This window comes from Balaenoptera physalus, assembly GCF_965194825.1.
Source record: "Balaenoptera physalus genome assembly, chromosome: 20".
NCBI classification, from domain to species: domain Eukaryota; kingdom Metazoa; phylum Chordata; class Mammalia; order Artiodactyla; family Balaenopteridae; genus Balaenoptera; species Balaenoptera physalus.
This window is the reverse complement of record NC_138901.1, coordinates 6,775,265-6,794,203: the sequence shown is the minus strand read 5'-3', so window position 1 is coordinate 6,794,203 and position 18,939 is coordinate 6,775,265. Positions and strand designations below refer to the sequence as shown.

General features: G+C 59.6%; 1 protein-coding gene across 1 annotated transcript; it reads right to left on the bottom strand.

Moving 5' to 3' along the window:
• Window positions 1–821: 821 nt before the first annotated feature.
• On the bottom strand, window positions 822–18,244 carry NHERF1 (NHERF family PDZ scaffold protein 1). Its single transcript, XM_082440541.1, has 6 exons — window positions 17,567–18,244; window positions 6,656–6,817; window positions 5,455–5,608; window positions 3,161–3,201; window positions 1,929–2,018; window positions 822–1,716 (listed from the first exon to the last, which is right to left on the bottom strand). Exons 1-6 carry the CDS (start codon window positions 18,026–18,028, stop codon window positions 1,519–1,521), a joined length of 1,107 nt encoding a protein of 368 aa, XP_082296667.1. The 5' UTR covers window positions 18,029–18,244; the 3' UTR covers window positions 822–1,518.
• Window positions 18,245–18,939: the final 695 nt, after the last annotated feature.

The following is an 18,939-nucleotide window of genomic DNA, read 5'->3' as shown; positions in this document are numbered from 1 at the left end:
AGGTCAGATAGCGATGGCCAGATAGTGACCTGCCCTTCTCTCAACCCCAGGGGCTCCACGGGTCCCCTCCCTGGTTCACTGTCTCCTGACTTGTTCTCCTCAGTCCCAGGAACCTGGCTTCTGAGTGGCCTCCTGGTTGGGTAGAGAATAGCCCAGGGCCAGCTTCCCTTCCTTCTGAGCACCTGCCCAGGAACCTGGCCCTGGCAGGCCACCCTGGCAGATCTCCAGGATGTGGCCTCAGGGGCCAGAGGTATAAGGGACCTGGGTCTCTTATGGAGGAGCAGGGCATTTTGCTCTTGGAAAGTCCCCTCCATGCCACCTGCCACAAGCACGTCCCAGGGCTCGGTGGGCCAGGTTTGTTTTCCCCAGTCCCTCCAGTCAGGTCCATGGCCAGAGAAGATGAGAGTATCTGGGACCAGCTCAGGCCACTCCTGGGACTCCTGTACCTCGCTGGCTGTGGGTGGAAAGATTAAAGGCAAAAGCCTTCTCTTTCCAAGTCTGGCTCCTTCGTGAATTCAGTTTCAACGCTCCTGGAATCCGAGGTGCCTTCTCGGCGCCCTCCGAGCACGTGGGTTTAGCTCCCACTTTCCCTGATGAACGTCCCTCTAGGGCAGCCCCAGTGAGCCAAACACATGGGGTGGGCGGGGGCACGGGGCCACCCAGCAGCTACAGGCTCAAGGCCCTCGGGATAAAGCCACCCCACCTCCCGCTCCGGGCTCACGGAACCCTGGACCATCCCCTCCCTCCAGCTATTCCCTACCCTCTCCGCCAGAGGCCACCCATGGACAGAGCTCCAAAGGAAAACACAGAGGCCAAGGCGGTTTGGAGAAACCAGTTGAATTTTGATAACGTTTCCTTACAACTGTGCCTGGCTCAGGGCTGGGCAGCGGGTGGCCAAACCCTCCCCGTGTTGCCCAGGTCTCTGGGGGGTGGGAGCAGAAACAAAAAAGTTTTAGGCTAAGGCCGCTGCTATGTCCTGGATGCAACAACCTGGAAAATCATGTTAATCAAGGAAACGAAAGTCCCACTAAAGTGTGCGGTACCGCACTCTTTAAAAAAAAAAAAAAAAAAAAAATCAAACAAAAATAAGATGCCCAAGCCACAGCTTAGGATGATGGCCCCCTGTCCACTCCGAGATGTTGCTGTGATCTGAGTCCTTGATCAATCCTGGACCCAGTCATCACTGGGGGTCATGTGGGAAGGTGACCTCTCGCCCAGTCCCACGATCCTTGCTCGGTGGAGGTCCCGGTGATGTCCCAGGAGGGTGGCATCGGGACACCTGGTGGGCTGAAGCACCCAGTGGGGGACAGTCTGCTTTCTGATTGGGGCCAGGACAGAAAAACAGTCACCTTCCCTGAAGTAAGAACACAGTTCTCTAGAAAAGTCAGATTTGCCAAGAGAGGAGATGCTGGTGCTGATTGGTGTGTCGATTTGGGGGGAAGTGGGGAAGAGGGAAAAGGAGTCGGGCTGGGGGGGGTGGGGCTGGCCAGCCTTCCTGGTGGCTGCTGGGAAGGGCGGTCAGAGGCTGCTGAAGAGTTCGTTTTTCTTGCTCCAGTCCATCTGCGGGGCCCGCTTGCTGCTGCGCTTCTGGTGGGCCCTCTCTTTGGCCACGGCCAGGGAGATGTTGAAGTCCAGGATGGGGTCGGAGGAGGAGGAGGAGGAGGTAGGTGAGGGTGCCGTGCAGTCCTGTTTCTTGAGGCTGTCTTGGGAATTCAGCTGTAAAGAGGAGGGGGCGACAGAGAGCGGGAGTTAGTGCCTTGGCGAGGTGGCTCCCTTGGGGCAGTGCCCAGGGAAGCCAGGTCACAAGAACTGAACGTGGCTCAGCATGTGACCTCCACACAGGCTGGTGTGCCAGGAACAAGTGTGGCCTGGGAACGGACTTCCTGTCACCCAGTGCCACCCCCCGTCCGCCCAGCCGGCCAGCCTACCTCCTCACTGGTGTCACTGGAGGTGGACCTTGCCAGGGTTGGCCTGGGGCTCTCGGAGGCCGTCTCGGCCAGGGCTTCACGACTGTTCTCCTGGCACAGAGAGGAGGCGTGTGGGTGGGCAGGGCATGGGGTGGGCAGTCCTGGGCGAGGAAGGGCATTCCCAGGGAAGACAGGCGCCTTGGTCTGAGAAATTCCACTTAAGCCCTTGCTATCCACCCCAGAGCCCCACCGCCTGAGCCTGCCAGGGCCCCTCGAGGATTTACATTTTCACATTCTTCCAAGGATCAGAGGGTAGCCCGGTTCCACCACCCAGGCAGGAGGAACCATCCATCGTGGGATTAGCTGAGTTACCCGCCCCAGTCCTCCCAATGCAGCCTTTGGGGCTGACTCGCCCTTTGGGATGGTGACCCAGGAGGGGCCTCGTGGAGTGTGGGGACACTGGGAGCATCTTTGCTTGGCGTGGGGAACGCCCGTGATGCTCCCTGAATCTCCTGCAGCCCATGTGACTGTTTACTTGGACTTGACCCCGGGATTCTTGAAATCTTAACCCCAAAGCAGCCATGAAGGGCTTTGAAGGAAGGAGGTGGATGAGAGTTCTAGACCCACAGGTAGAGTGACAGAAGGCTCAGGTGGTCCAGGGCCAGCCCCTTGCTGTGTCCCCTGGGGACAGGGAAGCCTTTGAGCAGACCCTGCAGAGAGCTCCCGTTCTGTGGTCCGACAGTGAGTCGGCCCATCCTAGAGCCAAGGCCTTGACCAGGGCTGTGGCTTGGTGTCAGCTCCTGCCTGGGTTCCTCTGTGGCCCCAGCTGGCACCGGGCCCCGCCATCTCTCCCCCAGCCTCCACTGCCTTCTCTTCCCTTCTGCCCGGGGAGGAGAGGCTTTGTTCTTCCAACCCAGACTGGAAGTAGCAGGGGCCGGGAAGCGCGTGGCCAGACACTGCAGCTCTGTTCTTGGGGGGAAGAATGGCCTCCTCTGTGCGGTGGGGAGCTAGAGGCGGAGCTTGTCACCCAGGATGGCGGGCTGCAGATGGGCCCGGCCAGGCCCCTCTCCCTCCCCTCTGCCTTGGCCCCAGGCGGGGGCTGAGGGATAAACGGGCAGTTACATAGCTTGGGGCTCAGGAGGGAGCAGCCTGGAAACCCGTAGTTTCCACTTGAGCCAGATGCTGTCCACCTCCCACCTCTTCCTGCACCCCAGGACTGAGCACCAGAGAAGCAATTAGGGGTCTGCCTTTACCTTCTGGATCTCTCCATTGGTGAAGGGCTCAGGCAAGGGACCTAGGCGAAGGAGAAAAGAGTGGAGGTGAGTCAGAGGCTCTGGGGAATGCCGATGGAGTGGGGCATGGAAGGCAGTGGAAGTTGTGGTGTTTGGGCAGATAAGCAGATCTTGTTCCCCAAGGTCAGTGTTTAAAAGTCTCTTGACTGCCACCCACTGTGAGTACCTTTGACATTTTGACAACCCAGCACCCACATAGATTATGTGTGTGTGTGACAGAAGTTTAACAAAACAACTTGCCCTTACTACATCGCAATGCTTTTTGATATTTTCTATTCAGATTCATTAAAAAAAAAAAGATGCTGGCCTCTGCCTACTCGATTAATCCCAAGAACCACTGATGAGTAAGGAGCTGTTTGAAAAAAAGCACTGTCCTAGAGGGGGCTGAAATTCCAGGCCGGCTGCCTACCAGCCACCCAGGAAGCTTGTTAGAAATACAGATTCCTGGGCTTTGGCATCAGAGTTTCTGTTTCAGTGGGTCTGGGACAGGCCAAGGAATCAATATCTTTCAAATGCTTCCTAGGTGACGGTGGCGTCACCAGAACTGGGACCACACCCTGGTTATGATTAGTACCTGCATCAGCTGAAAGAAAAGAACCCCAACTCCTACTGGCCAGTGTGGGGATGGTGGGGGGGACGGGACCAGAGGGCTCAGGGCAGAGTCCTGGGTGTGCCCTCCCCCAGCCAATGGGAAACCTGGTGGTGGCAGAAGGGGTCAGAGGGAGAGAAACCGGGCCTGGGGTCACCCTCCCTGGGCTCACTCAGGGTAGACACCCCACCTGGCTGCAAGGGGGGCTGGTCCATCTCTGGGGACTGGTCAGCCTGGGTGGGTTTCTTCTGAACTCTTAGCTTAAGATCAGCGTGTGTCTTTCTCCTCCCCTGGACCGGGGACCCGGCACAAGGCAGGCATACCTGACTCTCACCCAGCCTTCCCACGGTGGCTGGGCAGGGGATTGCTGGGACACGGGGACACTCACTCCCACCCCCCTGCAAGCAGCCCCTCACCCATGAGCTGCAGGCTGTCTCACTGTGGTAGGGAGGCAGCCGCTGGGAGGGGGCATTCCTCTCCATGGGGAGAGTTACATCCAGCTGGGAGGAGGGTCACCCGGGGAGGGTACCCACCCCCAGGTCTCCCTGTGCAGGTCCTCTGGCCAGAGGCTGCAGTCACTGAGGTTCCCAGGGCGTTCCCACCCAGCCAGAGGGGGACAGAGGAGGGAGGAATGTCTGAGGGTTGATGACTTGGGGGTGGGGGGCGGAGAAGGATGCTGGGGGAGGCCGGGGGAGGTATTTGAGCAGCTGAGGGGAATCCAGATTTCAGCTGATTTCAGTCTTCCCACACCATGTTGCCAAGAACAAGGCTGGGGGCTTCTCTTGGCTTCAGTTTCCCCCTTAATGAGAAAGGGGATTATCTGAGTTACCTGGTTTCCATGAACTTGGGAGCCAAGGGTAAAGGGGTACCCACCTCCCATGCCCAGAGTCTGCTAGCGACTTCTAACTCACCCATCCCCGCTTCCAGGAACTCCCAGGACCCACTGGGCCCCTCCAGCTGGGGATCTAAGTTTGTGGCAGGACCTTTGTGTGGACCCATCTGCTACAAATATGACCCTCAGGGAGGCCCCACCCATCGCAAAGTCCACCCAGCCCCCCACCCCTCCAGGAGCCGTCTTCCCAGGGAGAAAAGTCCAGACCAGGGAGAAGAGCGCTACTCAACTCCTCCCTGCCCTGGTGCAGCAGCCCTGCCCCATTTGGCTTGGGCTAGGGCGGGGGAGGTGCCAGGCTTGGCAGGGTGATGCGGGGGATGGGGAGGGCAGGGGCCCAGGGACCCACTGCTCTCTAGAGGCAGCGAGCCTGGGTTTCCAAGACAACCTGAGAGAAGGGAAGGGGAGGTACTGGGCCCTGTCATTGGACTCTGATCTGACCAAGCTAAGGCTGGAAGCCTCTCCAGACTTAACCCTTTCCTTGCATCAGCACTGCCCTGAGAGCTTGCTGGGGGGAGAGGGGTGGGGGCCCAGGCCTCCCTCCGGCGCTGCAGCTTTGGCCTGGGAATCAGCAGCTCTCTTCCATCTCGCCATCCCTCGTGCCAGCTTCCCCGTCATGTGCCATCCTCAGAAACCCACCGTCAGCGCCAGCGTCCTCTCCCTGACCCTTTCTCCCAACCTACACTGTCTGCTTCCCGTCCCGTGGGACACATTAGAGTCTAGAGCAGCGGCCCACATCCCTGACGTGGGGGCCTCGGGCCGCGCCGCCCAGCTCACCATACAGGTGCTCCTGAGACGGGATCACTTTGCATTTCCTGAAGAACTCGTCGGTCTCCTTGTCCACCACCAGCAGCTTGGTCTCGTCCCCGCCAGCCTTGATGGCGGATACCACGTCCCCGTGCTGCCTGCCCTCCACGCAGACCCCGTTCACCTGTGGGCGGGGGCAGGGGTTACTGGCACAGGCCTCAGTTCCGGGGTGGGCGGGGGCAGGTGGAAGCGGTACAAGGGGTCCTCTTTGTCCTCGGCCAGTTGGCAACTGGGGGACACTCAGCCCCCCCCTTGCCTGTGGAGTCCTGAACCAGGCCAAGTGATCCTCCCACTTGACGGTCAGATGGGGAGGCAGGACACGTGGGAAAAGCCAAAGAAAATACCTAGCCAAGACTGAACAAACACAGCTGTGAGATGGGACGGGAAAGATATGGGAGGCCTGGGTTGGGCCCCAGCTTTTCTAGGTACTTCCCTCCCCGGGCCTTGGTTTGCTCACATGTAAAATGAGAAGTCTTGGGAGAGCTGATCTTCCAGCTCTAAGGTTCTAAGACTGAGATTCTGGGACCGGCCCCAAGACACTTGGTTCACATTTCCTCTCCCAATGAGCATAGCACAAGAGTGTAAGAGTGTGCCTGACAGCCCCACTTGGGAGAAGGATTTCATCCTCCCGCCCCCATCCTTGTGCCTGGCATGGAGGCCTCGGGCAGCGGGAAGCTCTGGCGGTGGCCCCAGACGTCTAGCTGGATGGATGGGTGAATCGTGGACAGCTGAGTGTGCCTGCTTGGTGAAGAAGAGCCCAGGGGAGATCCAGGCAGGAAAGAAGTCAGTCCATCTCTCCATCCGTCCACCACCCATCTTTCCTTCCTTCCTTTTTTTTTTAAATCTTTTTTTTTTTTGCCACGCCGCATGGCTTGTGGATCTCAGTTCCCCGACCAGGGATTGAACCCGGGCCCCAGGAGTGGAAGCGCGCAGTCCTAACCGCTGGACCGCCAGGGAAGTCCCCCATCTTTCCTTCCTTTTGTCCTTCCTTCCTTCCCTCATGCCCACTCACCCACCATCCTCCCCCCTCCCCCATCCATCCATTGGTCTGGTATATCTGGGCTGCCCGAGCCTCACAGGCTAATGAAGGAGCAATGATGTGACGCCTGCCGCAGGGGAGGCCTCCCGCAGTCAGGAAGGAAGAGCCTGGGAAGAGAGCAAGAAGCGTTACCTCCACGATGCGGTCCTGGGCCCGGAGCCCCGAGGCCTCAGCGGGCGAGTCTGGGTCCACTGCCCGGATGAACTGGCCTGGCTTGGACTTGTCGCTGTGCAAGTTGAAGCCGTAGCCGTTGGGGCCCTTCTTCATGGCGCAGAGCCGAGGCCGAAGCTCGTGCTGCGGGGAGAAAGGAGGGGCCATGGTCATTCCACGGCATCCTGGGTTCCGCCCTCCCTGCTCCGTGCCTGACCCCACCTCCCCACCAAGGAAGACTCGGGGAGGATGCAACCTTGCTGAGACCCTACGCAGCAACGAGGGAGAATGCTGGCCTGGGACTCAGAAGGCCTGAGACCCCGCACTGCAGCAACCTGGCCGGGTGACCCTGGGCAGGCCACCGTTCCCTCTCCTGGCAAACGAGGGGTGGGAGCAGATTAGCTCAAGTCTCTCCCCTTTTGACATTCTAAGGGTAATCATGTTATTTTGATGGCTACCTCATCTCTCAGGCGGTAGCAACCCTGCCAGCCTGGCTGGGTACCTGGGACATTGACTGGGGACCCCCAGCCCTTTTGTACCCTATTGTCTGCAGCGGGGGAAGCCAGGGCAGCTGGTTACTCAAAGCTGGTCAGCATGTTTACAGTAAAGCCTCTCCTCGCCCACACGGACTCCTGTCTCGTCCCCACCAAGCACAATGGCCCAGCCGAAAGGGAGCTGGGGGCCAGATGACCACAGACCGGAGGGAGGCACAGCCAGGGGTCCCGGACAGGACAGGCACTTCCCACCAGCAGAACCAAGGCTGAGGGCAAAGGCAGCAACAGAACCCCAAAGACCGTGTGGGTCCCCAAGGAGCCTGAATGGGGAGGGGAGCGGTGAGAAGCAGGGCTGGGCTGAAGGGAGCCCCGTGTGGCTGTGGCTGTGGCCATGGCCTTGAGAAGGGGACCCACGGAAAAGGCACAGGAAGATTGCTCTGAAACACTCAGACCCTCCGCTGAAAACAGTTTTCACCAGCCTAAGCAGCTTAGCTTAGAAGCTGCAGCCCTAGGGTACGTTTACATGATGGAGGGCATACAGTGTGAGGGGGCCAGAGGCCTGAGCCCATGACTGACTTGGGGTCCCTCTCCCCCTTCACCCAGGCCTGCTAGCTCTGGGTTATCACCCGGCTGCCAGGCAAGGAGCAAAAGCTGAAGTCAGGGCCCTGGCCCAGGTTCCAGCTTCTCCTGCTTATGAGCTATGTGACCTGGGGCAAGTAATTTCCTTCTCAGAGCCTTGGGTTCCTTGTTTGTAGACCATTCTTAGTGCCAGGGTTGCTAGGAGGTCCAGGGGGTAATTAACATATGCGGGAACACCTGACACGCTAAAAATCCCTGCACACCAGGAGCCTTTGCCATCGTTGTTAATATCAATACTAATGAACAGACACAAGCTGAGAAGTGAGATTCTAAGGGTGGGGTGCCGGGTAGCTCTGAGACCTCACTCCCCAGCTGGGAGAGGAGAAGGCGAGGGAGGGGCGGGGAGGGAGGGGAGGGCTTATAGGCCTCCTGCCCCAACTGGCTGGCCCCAGGAGGCAGCTGCCATCTGCAGTGAAGACTCAGTCCCCACCCCTCTGCTCTGGGAGGGGTAGGGAGGTGGCCGGCGGAGGGTGACTCTGCTTTCCTTTAGATGCCTGGGTGGGCCTTTGTGTGTTTCAGGATGTTGGTAGGGGGTGTGGAGAGGCCCCACAGGACAGGAAGGACGGGTGAGGTGACGGTTAGGCCCGGGTTTACCCTAATCTGGGCTAGAGGCCCCGTGGGCTCTCACTTCACCCCAGACAACAGCTGAGACAGTTAAGTGAGCATAAAAAAAGTGGGGGGCGCCCACGGAGGCACCCTCTTTTCTCCAATTCTCCTCATCCCCCTTCTGGTCCTCACTGCAGGCCCACTCCCCCGCCGATGCCCCCCTCCCGCTGCTTCCCCTGGGGTCGGGGGGGAGCCCCTCCCGCAGCCTGCGGCCCCCGCCCCCCACCCCCCACCAGGATCTGGTTCCGGGAGTGAGGCTCTTTTCCCCTCAAGCTAATCCCTCCACGGAGCTGCCAGCCCAGCCCTCCCCCAGGCCCAGGGGAGCAGGAACAGGTCCGACCAGTTGCTACCACGGGGCAGGCTCAGCTTTCTGCCCCAGCCGGGCAGCGCTCTGCAGTCACCCTGAGAAAGCGGGGAGGGTGAATCAGGGGGAAGGGAGAGGGCAGCTCTGATGTCTCTGCTCCCTCCGCCGCCCCTCACTCCAGAAAGCCTTCCTCCCACCCTCGAGATAGGGTTAGGGGTAGGCTGAGGGTTAACCCTAACCCCTGTCCTCGAGCTGGGGAAACTGAGACAGGAAGCCCACTGCCTGATGTCAGAGCTTCACGGTGGAGGAGCCAGGACGCCACCCCGGGCTCTGACTGGGGACCTGTGCTCCTGCCACCATCCCTGGAAGGACCCAAGCCCAGGCTGGGAGGAGGCCCATTTGGAGCTGAGGAGTTGCAAACACCGGTTGCAGCCTCTGCTGGGAGGGGCGAGGAGATGATGAAACCGCAGGCTTCCTTCCGAGGCTCAGGCTCGCGGCCTCTCGCGGGGCGACATGGCAGTGAGCAGGCCCGGCGGCTTCGGGTGTCCTCCTGGCTGGCGGGGCGGCACTGGCTGCCCCCGTGATGGGTCTCTGTGCCGCGGGCTTCCCTGACTGATGCTCAGCACCTTTCACCCCAGGGACCCTTGCCTGGTGACCTGTCGTATGCACCTCACTCCCTTCTGCCGGTGCCAAGCCATGAGGATCTCAGGAAATGGTAGACCCACCTGCAGGGCCCAGGCCCCCGCCGCTCCCTTCCCCCAGCACTGGGACCTGTTCCGCTGCTTTCTGGGGGTGGCTGGGCCGGGGGACAAGGAAACCCCAGGCGTTTCCCGAAGCGCTCAGACAAGTATAGAGCCCCGCCCAGCTCCCATCTTCCCCAGTCCCCAGAGGCTCCCTCCCTTCCCATGGGACTGGGGGGGGGGGCTTCCCGTTCTTCCCACATTGCTCTCCACCCTTCCCCCAGCTGCCCCCAGGAGGTGTCATTGGCAGCTGCTGAGTCAGCCCATCACAGGAGCCCATCCCAGCCTGGTGGAGGTTGGTGCTGTCAGGAGTCCTGGGGCAGCTCCCTAAGGGTGTGTGGTCTCCAGGCCCAGCACTGAGAAGAGAAGATGGGGAGAGGGAGGGGTCAGGTGCTGGCCGGAGCTTGGCCACCATTGCTCTGGGCCCATACCCCCAGAGCTGGGGCACGGCCTGGGTTCTGCCTCTGGGGCAAGGGGAATAAATGGACCATCTGGGACATCTTGGGGGTGGTATGTGGCTCCCAGGAGCTCAGGAGGGGACTTGTGCCATGGTGGCAGCTCCAGAGGGGAACGTGGTCCCAGAGTGTTCAGAGATTCAGGTGGCTCTTCCACTGAGGATGGCAGCTCGGAAGTAAAAATCAGGATCTGTGCAGTGGGGAGACTGGCAGAGCAGTGAGAGGAAAGACCATGAGGCCATGGTGGCCGACGGGCTGTGCAAATGGGCTGGGGCGGCGGGGGGCTCGATGAGTCTCTCACTTCCAGACAATGCCGGACCTGCCTTCCAGAAGAGACCCTGTCAGGAGAGTTGCCTCTAGACTCTTCCCATGGGGGCTTCTCCCACCCTCCGGGTCTCAGGCTGTCCCAAGCCTTGCACAGGCCTGCCCTGGCTGCTCACTCCGTTCCCGCCTCCTCACCCAGGGAGCCCAGCCCCACCCCAACTGGCCGCCCAGTCACCTCCAGCCACTCAGCCCAGGGAGCGGATGCTGGGCACGGAATTCAATAGGCACCACCAGCAGCCACCTGGAAAGCTGGGGAAAGTCGATACCCTAATCCTGGTGACCGTCTCTGGGGAGCAGGCCCAGGGCCGCTCCCTGCTCCTCCGGGGAGGGCGGCTGGGGGCCAACGCCCCACTGGGCCCAGCCCCTCCCTGGCCGGTGCCGTGGTGACCATGGTGACAGGCGCTATAGGAAACAGCCAGGCCGCTTCTCACAGGCCAGCCAGCTCTGGGCCCCAGAAGGGGTGGTTGGAGGGGCAGGAGGACCACCAGGGTGGCTAGGGGAACAACAGAGGTGACTGTCACCTCCCCAGACTGCCCTTCCCCCCAGCCCGGCCCGCCCAGGGCTCTTGTTTATGCAAATAAGATAAGAAAGATACCCTGCCGCCCCACACAGGGGAATCAGCCCCAACAAGGGAGGAGGGGTGGCGAGGTGGAGAGATGGAGCCCGGGCTGCTCTGGCGGGGGAGGGGTGGGGTACGCCGGGTGCAAGGAGCCAGGGCTGCTCCGCGGGGCTCTGGAGACACAGGCCTGGGTGTGGTGCCAAGTCTTCAAGGAAACCAGGATGGAGCGAGCTGCCTCTGCCTGGGGGTGACGTGTTACTGGGTGGCATGGGGGCGCTGTCCTCAGGGCAGGCTGGGAAGTGACCAGGAGCTCAGACTGCAGGCATCCTCTCCTCACCCAAAGGGAGGTACCAAGGGCTTGGCTGTCACTGACCCATGATCTCTGGCCCTGATGTGGCTTCATTTATTTCTCCCTAGAAGACACCCCAGCCCAAGGTCTGTGCACACTGAGGAATGCTGGACACCTCCCTCTGCAAAAAAGGAGCGACTCTAGGCCTTGATCTTGTGCTTGCTGTTTCTCAGCGGGAAGGCCCTTCTCCGGAGACCCGCAGGGTGAGATCCAGGAGGGAGCCAGATGATAAAGTGGGGGCTGCTTCTCTGACACCTGCCCCCCCCCCCCCACAGGGACCCTGAGCCAGGTTCTCCCTCTGGCTCTTTTCTCCCCGTGCTGGCCAGAGACCCACCCGATGGAGAGTTTGGCTCAGTTCTCCCCAGGCCTGGGCAAGCCTGGGATGGAGCAGGCTGGTACCTGGGCTGAGGTCTGGCTGGACACCATCCAGGCTGGCCGCCCCATGCCCGCCTGCCGCTGCTGGCTCTCGACCATCATCCCTCCTCACCCCTCACCCTCCTTCCAGAAGTTGCTGGATTTAACTCCTGTGGGCTGTCCCAAGAGGCTCTGTAAGGACCTTCTCGGAGCTTGTGATATCGGGGCTCTATTGAAATAACAAAAAGCAGCTGCCGTTTAGTGAGCACTTACTAAGTGCCAAGCACCCAAGCACCGCACCAGGGCTTTACAAGTGTATATTCTCGTTAGGACCCAATTGTAACCCTTTGGGAGGAGGGTATTATTGCCCTCACTTCACAGATGAGGAAACTCAGGTTCAAACAGGTGGCATAAACTGCTCAAGCACACACAGCTGATAGGAGAAGAGGGTCGGCTTTGAGCTCAGATCTAGAGCAGCACTGCCCCACAGAAACAGAATGCCAGTCACGTAGGTAACTTAAACGTTTCTAGTAGCCAAACTAAAACGTAAAAAGAAACAAGAGAAATCAATTTTAATATCTTATTTAACACAACAGATCCAAAATATTATCATTCTAACACGTAATCTATTTAAAAGTTATTAATGGGATATTTTACATCCTTTTTTCTGTACTAAGTTTTCAAAATCTGGTGTGCCTTTTATTTTTCACTTACAGAACATCTCAATTTCAACCAGCACATTTCAAGCGCTAAGAGCCACATGTGGCCAGTGGCTGCCAAAAAGGCCCATACAGACCCTAGAGGTCTCACTCTCAACTATTAGGCTGTCCCCTACATCCGCATGGCCTTTGCTGTTTCAACTGGGCATCACGACCTTATAACAAGCACAGGGAGAGGCCGGAGCCTTTGTCCCTGGAAAGTCAGAGCTCCGGCCTCAGTCCCCCCCCCCCCACCGCCTTGAGCGCCACTAGAACCCAGGCCTCGGGGCATCCGCACCACTTGTCCTTTTCAGGGCGCAGGAAGCTAAACATGGTCTGGGGTCAGGGGACGTGGTGAACTGTCCTACCCTGAGGGGTGGAGGAGGAAGGCCAAGGCCAACAGTCAAGGTCAGCCTCTCGGGGGGAGTCCTTTGTGCTACAGGGGAACCCCAGAGCCAGCAAGGACAGTTCTCAGGCCCTGGGGATGAGGGTAGAGACTTGGTCACCAGACTCCCGACTGGGCCCATCATGTGAGAAGGGATGGGGCCTGGAGCCCGCCCCTTCTGGACCGAGGCCTTCCATCAGGGCTGACAACTTTTCCTGATGGTGTCCCCTGGGGAACAGAAGCACCTGGGAGCCCTGGATCCTTGCAGGGAGCTGGTTCCAGCAGCCTGAATTTATGCTGCTGTGATGGCCCTGGTGTGGCCCAGAATGTGATGAGCAGAGACACCCAGCTGGAGGGTCAGGCCCTTAAGCACAACCCAAGCCGGAAGGACGTGCAGACACTGGAGTCAGAGTGAGCGGGGTTCGCAGACACAGCCCTGATACAAGGCAAGGGCTCCCTACTGAGAACCGTGGGGTCACCCCCTGCACTGATGGAGCCTCAGTCTCCACATACGGACAATGGGGCTAGTATCTACCCTGTAGGGTGGTCATGTGGATTAACTGAGATAAGGCATGTTTAGTACACAGCACATTGCCAGACACATATAATAACTACCGTTTACTTATTATTTATCAACTTACAAAATAGAGAAAATAATACCTAATTTGCAGGGTTGTGGTGAGGGAAGAAAAAAAAAAAATCAATGAAGTGTGTATCACCATCTTTAGGGCACAGGGCCGGGCAACTAGTAGGCTTAGAGTAGCTCCCATTATTGGGGTCTAGAGCTCTGGTTTCTCTTTGTAAGAGGCTCACAGCAGCCTCAGGACCTTGGCCAGGCCCCTTCTTCCCCTAATTCCTAAGCACTCCCCCACCTCCTCAGGGATCCATAGGATGGGAAGCCTGGGGAGGAAGAGAAGGGCCCCCCCATTGAGACATGACGGGGTTCCTTGAGAAAAAAGCCCCTTTCTCTTTCCAAGAGAATCATCTCCAGGATTGAACAGGAACCAGAAGGTCAGAACCAGGGGCTATCCCAGGGGAGAAAGAAATCCCAAGTATGTGGCTTAAGAGGAGAAACCAGCACACAAGCTGTCACACCCTGTCCATTTCCAATCCAAACATCCTGCAGCTCAAGCCCTGCTCCGCCCTCGCAGACTCCAACTCGGTCCGTGTGAAATGGGAACGTGGGAAAGAGGTTGGAGGCTGCCAGCTAATTGTGCCCACCCCCGACTTTGCCACCTGGGGTACCTCTGGGATCAAGGTCAGGTGTGGCGGGAACCCACCCCACGCTGGGCACTTACACACACCTTCCGCATCATCTCGTCAAATCTCTCCCACAACCCTGCAGGGTGGGGTCGGGGTCCCCATTCCACAGAGGTAGAAGCTGAGGCTCGTGGGGAATGCTGAACAATCAGGGTCCCAGAGCCAGAGGGCAACGGGGCTGGGATTCACAGCCTTTTGGCTCTCTAGTTTTAAAATGGAAGCTGCTAGTAGGCAAGAAAAAGGAGCGAGTAAGCTCTATCTGGAATTCCGATCTCCGGGTGTGCTCTCGAGGCATGAACAGACCCAGGTGGGTTGGGCTGAGATGAATTAGGACAAAGGTCCCCCATGGCTGTTTCGCACTCATTCGTTCATGCAAAAATTATTTATTGAGCCCCTCCCTGCTCAGTGCTTGGGACAGTGCTGGGGATATAAACATAAATAAGCCACAGCTGTTGCCCTTTGGACTCAGCATGGGCTGGTGGAGGAGATATGAACAGATGATTCAGATATTACGTGTTCAGTGTTCAGTGTGAGAAAAGGTGGAAGGACAGGGAACAGGAGGTGAGGGAAGAGTTCATGATGCCTGCGGGGTGGAGGAAAGGTTTCCTGGGAGGTGAGTGGTCTTGGGGAGCGTGCTTGGCGCGCAAAGGGACTGAGGGTTCCCACGTGCAAATATCAGGCGCGAAGGCTCAAAGCACATGGCATGCTGGGAGGGAATTCGGACCCTCGGTGTGGTTTGGTGGGCTGCTGGGGACAAGAGGGGCGGTGGCGAGAGAAGGCTGCCAGATTGTGAAGGGCTGATTCTTCAGTGATGGCGACCCCAGATGGAGCGCTTTCGGATGCCAGGCTTGGCCACGGCTGCACGTGCCCAACGGGAGAGGCAGATCCAGGGCTAGCTGCCCCCTGGGTGGGCGTGTAATCATCACTGTGAAATATGTATTAATTCAGATCCCAGCAACCAACGTTCACCGAGCACTTACTCCGTGGAGGCTCTGAGCTACTGGCTCAACAGGCATCCTCATGTAACCCCGCCAACCCCACGAGGCCGCCGCTGCTGTCACCCCCAATTTACACAAGAGGAAATGGAAGCTTAGAGAAACTTGGCTCGAGGTGGCCCAGCGAGTACAGCTGAGCTGGCTCAGGCCTGCCCAGCCCCCGCTGTGGGACCCGGGCCGCCGGCCCCGCTCAAGGACTTAGGCCTCATCCTGTGACTGCGGGGGGGCCGTGAGCAGGGGTGCTGTTGCCCCTCCCTCCCCGTGGGTGGAGGTGGGCCGAGCTGGAAGCACCCCGCCACCTCCTCCGAGATCAGTACTACGGGCACCCCTTGCCCTCTGCCCTGTATCGGTTCTCGACCCAGGCCGCTCTTCCCAGTGAGATGTCACCCGCCACCCACTCTGCATGACACTTTCCCACTACCACCTTTTTCACTTCTGAGAACTAACGGAGATGTCATTAACAGCCCCCACTTTGCAAATGAATTCAGATGCAAACTAATCAGTAACATTCAAACGCTGGGTATATCCCTTATATAGACGTCCCTTGTCTTTTCGGGGAACAATTAACTCTTATGATGTCTATTAACTTTTTTTTTTTTCTTTTTTTGCAAGGACAGGGCAGGTCATCTGCAGGCCCACCGTACCAGATTTCATGGGAACCTCCTACCAGAAGGACTTAACGCTGCTCGGCGGCTATGCAGAGGCTAAGAGAGACCCCGCTCACAGCTGGGATTCAAATGCCTGGGCGTACAAGATGCTCAGTCCAGCACCCACTAGGGGCTCAAGTACTTTCCATTATTTGTAAAATTCTAGAGAAGGCAGGTGTCACTGGGAATCCAATGCCCTCATTTTATTGATGGGAGAACCAAGGCTCAGAGAAGTTCTGACTTGCTCGTTGACCTGAAACCCCAAGAGGCCTGGTGATGGTGTCCCCGGGACTGGCTGGAGGGTTCTATTCCCTTCCACTGGCCCAACAAAGCATACACACAAATGCAGGTGTCACACCACTACCTGGGGCAACCCCATTCTGTGCTCGCCCAGGGGGCAGAAGCCAACCTCTGCGGCTTCTCAGATGGCCTGGTGGGGAGCATGTGTGCTAGGTCAAGCCTCCGTTCTGGCCTCTGCGCCCCCCAGCTCCCCGCAGGCCCTCCTGCACCCAGCAGCAAAACCAAAAGGGCACCGGGAGGAGCTGAACATGACTGCAACCTGGGGGGCCGGGTGAGGTGGCGGGTTACTTGTGCCAGTGCCAAAGTCCAAAAAAAAAAAAAAAAAAAAAAAAGGAATGGTAAATCGATGCCCTCGGCACAAAGTTCAAACTGGATTTCTGCCTGGGACCAGAGGTCATGGGTTCCAACTCCTCAGTGTCAAACCCCTGCCAGGGGTGCTCCGATCCCACCCCCACCCTTGCCAATGCCAGCTTGGCAGCGGCAGGAGGCAGGAGCCTGGTGGCCCTGGCGTTCGTGGCACCCAGCTCTGGCTGAACAGGGCTCCTGGTGACTTCACCTCCACCAAACCAGTTGGCCCGCTCCGGCTCCACCTTCTACCCTTAAAGGCTGAACTGTGCCCTTTCTCTGTCAAGGGAGGCTCCTACTGGCACCACGGACACCCCTGCCAGCAGGTGGAGAGCTGGTGAAGCCAAACGGGCCCAGGGGAGGCCCTGGCCCTGCTCCCCACAACCTCACCCTGAGGCCTCCCCCTTCACTCTCCGGGAAACAGAAGGCTCAGTACAACTTCCCTTTTGCCTCCGCCCCTCCTACGGCCGATCCAAACTGGGGTCATGAGAGGAAACCCAAACGTGGGCAGAAAGCAACCAGCCTGCTTGCTGTCCAGGGACTGGAGTGAGACAGCTGATGCCAGGGCAAGGCCACCTGCCCGTGGTGACCTGCTGTCCGCTGCACAGCCCAGGAACGCTGGACCACTCCGGCCGCCGTTCCTCCTCCTCCAAGGTCTTCCCTCCCGTTCCCAGATACAAGCCAGCGCTTACTCCTCACATTCCTGAGAATCATAAATCCCCCTGGGTGGCAGAGCTGCCACCATCCCCCAGACCAGACGCCTCTGCGCCTCGTCCCTGAGCCCCACCCCCATTCATCGCCTTGGGACGGTGGAGCTTCTTTCTTAGAAGTCACACCGGACTTCAGGAGGATGAAGTCCAGCCAGGCTGAAGTTAATGATACACACGCCAGCCAGCGGGCTGTGGGGAAGCGGGGAAGTGCCTGAGAACCCAGCGTGCGCCCCCCTCCCCTCCCCTCCCCTCCCAGCGCTGCAGCTCCACACAGACAGAGCGTAGTTATTCCTCTAGCTTTCTGAAGTCGGGGCCGCTCTAGCTTCACCCCAGCTTCATTTACCACCCCCAGGGGCCGTGGAGGAAGCTGGTCACTTGCACCAGGAGGGGCGGGATTGGGAGTCCCAAGGGACCGGAGCAGACACCACCAGCAGAGTCGAGGAAAAGGCGACTGGGCTCCCTGGAGCCGCCCGCCCTCACCCTCACTCCCAAAGGCGCTCAGGGTCCCAGCCCAGTCTGGGGAGAGGGAGTAGGGGTCGCGGGACGCAGCCTCAAGCCTGTAACTGCCAGTTCGCCCGGTCGGCGGGCGGAAGCAGTCTCCCCCGTGAGGATCCAGTTTCAGAAAGACAAGGCGGCAGCAGGGCTGGGCGTCCGGGGCGCCTGGGTCTCTTGACTATTCTCCCTCCCACCCGGTTCCAGCCTCGCCGTCCGGCCCGGGCCCGCACTTACCCGCTCCTGATGGCTCTTCTCGGCCTCGTGCGGCTCCGGCGCGGCGGCGGGCGGCTCATTTTCGTCGCCAGCCCCCTGCTCCTCGGCGGCGGCCGGCGGCTCGGCCTGCCCGGATCCTTCCTGGGGGCGCAGCATCTCCTCCCGGACCTGGACGCCCAACTTCTGCAGCCGCTCGTCGGTCTCGGGGTCGACCACCAGCAGGCGCACGGAGTTGAGTGCGGCACGGATGCGGCTCACCACCTGCTGGTGGGTCTCTTTCTCCACGTTCTCGCCATTCACCTCCACTAGCCGGTCTCCGGCCAGCAGTCCCGACTTCTCGGCCGGCGAGCCGGGCTCCACCAGCCGGATGAACTGGCCTACCTTGCCCTTTTCCCCGTGCAGGTGGAAGCCGTAGCCGTTCGGACCCTTCTCCAGGCAGCAGAGCCGGGGCAGAGGCGCCCCGGCCGCCGCGTCCGTGCTCATCTCGCCCTGCAACGGCTCAGCGGCGCGAAGAGTCGTCCGGTCAGGGTCCGGAGGCGGGACGGCCCACCCCTTCTTCTCAACCTGCGGGCCGGGAGACGAGAGCGAGAGCGGCAGGGAAACCCCGCGCCGCCGGACTGGCCGAGCGAGCAGGTGTCCTGGCAGCGGCGGAGGCGAACTGCGAGGAGCCCAAGCAGAAGCTCACGGACCAATCCCCGCCGTGCGCGGCGTCTGAGCGTTCCAGAGCCCGCCCAGGCTGCTTATTCCGGGGGGCGGGGCCGCGCGGAGGGTGTGGACCACCGCGGGGCCAATCAGACACCATGGAGAGGGGGCGCTCTGGCAGGGTGAACGACACCGGCCAATGGGAGCGCGCAAGGGTGAGTTTCTGCTCTCAGAGCGCGGCGCCCCGCGGCGGGAGAAGAAAGAGGGCTCAGGAAGTGGAAGTGTCTGTTACCAAGTGGCTGGAGTTGAGCCCCGGGGGCGGGGGCGAGTTCCTGGTACTGGGCAGAGCGGCCCGCAGGATCTGTTCTGATTTCCCTCCACCTGCGTCGGGGATTGAGAGCCAACCCTCGGGTAAAGGACCCTAACATTTCAACAGCCTTCAGCCAAAGTGTGCAACTCCAGTTGGGGGTGGGGGTGGGGGTTGGGGCGACTGTTGCCAGGAAAATCAATCCCGCTCCGGTGCTGCGAGCGGTTTTAGGAATAAGAACGAGGTCCACCGCGGACCCAACAGAGTAGTTTGAATAACGAGATTTTCCCATTTGTGGGGCCACTTTGCTTTCTCCCAGGAACTGCTAATAGGGGTGCGGGCTCTGATCCTCGCTGGGACAGTGTGAGGGTCCAGCAGAGAGCCCAAGGCTTCACGGGGCTGCCCATCCAAGACAGGCCACCTAGGGGCAATGGCGTGGGAATTG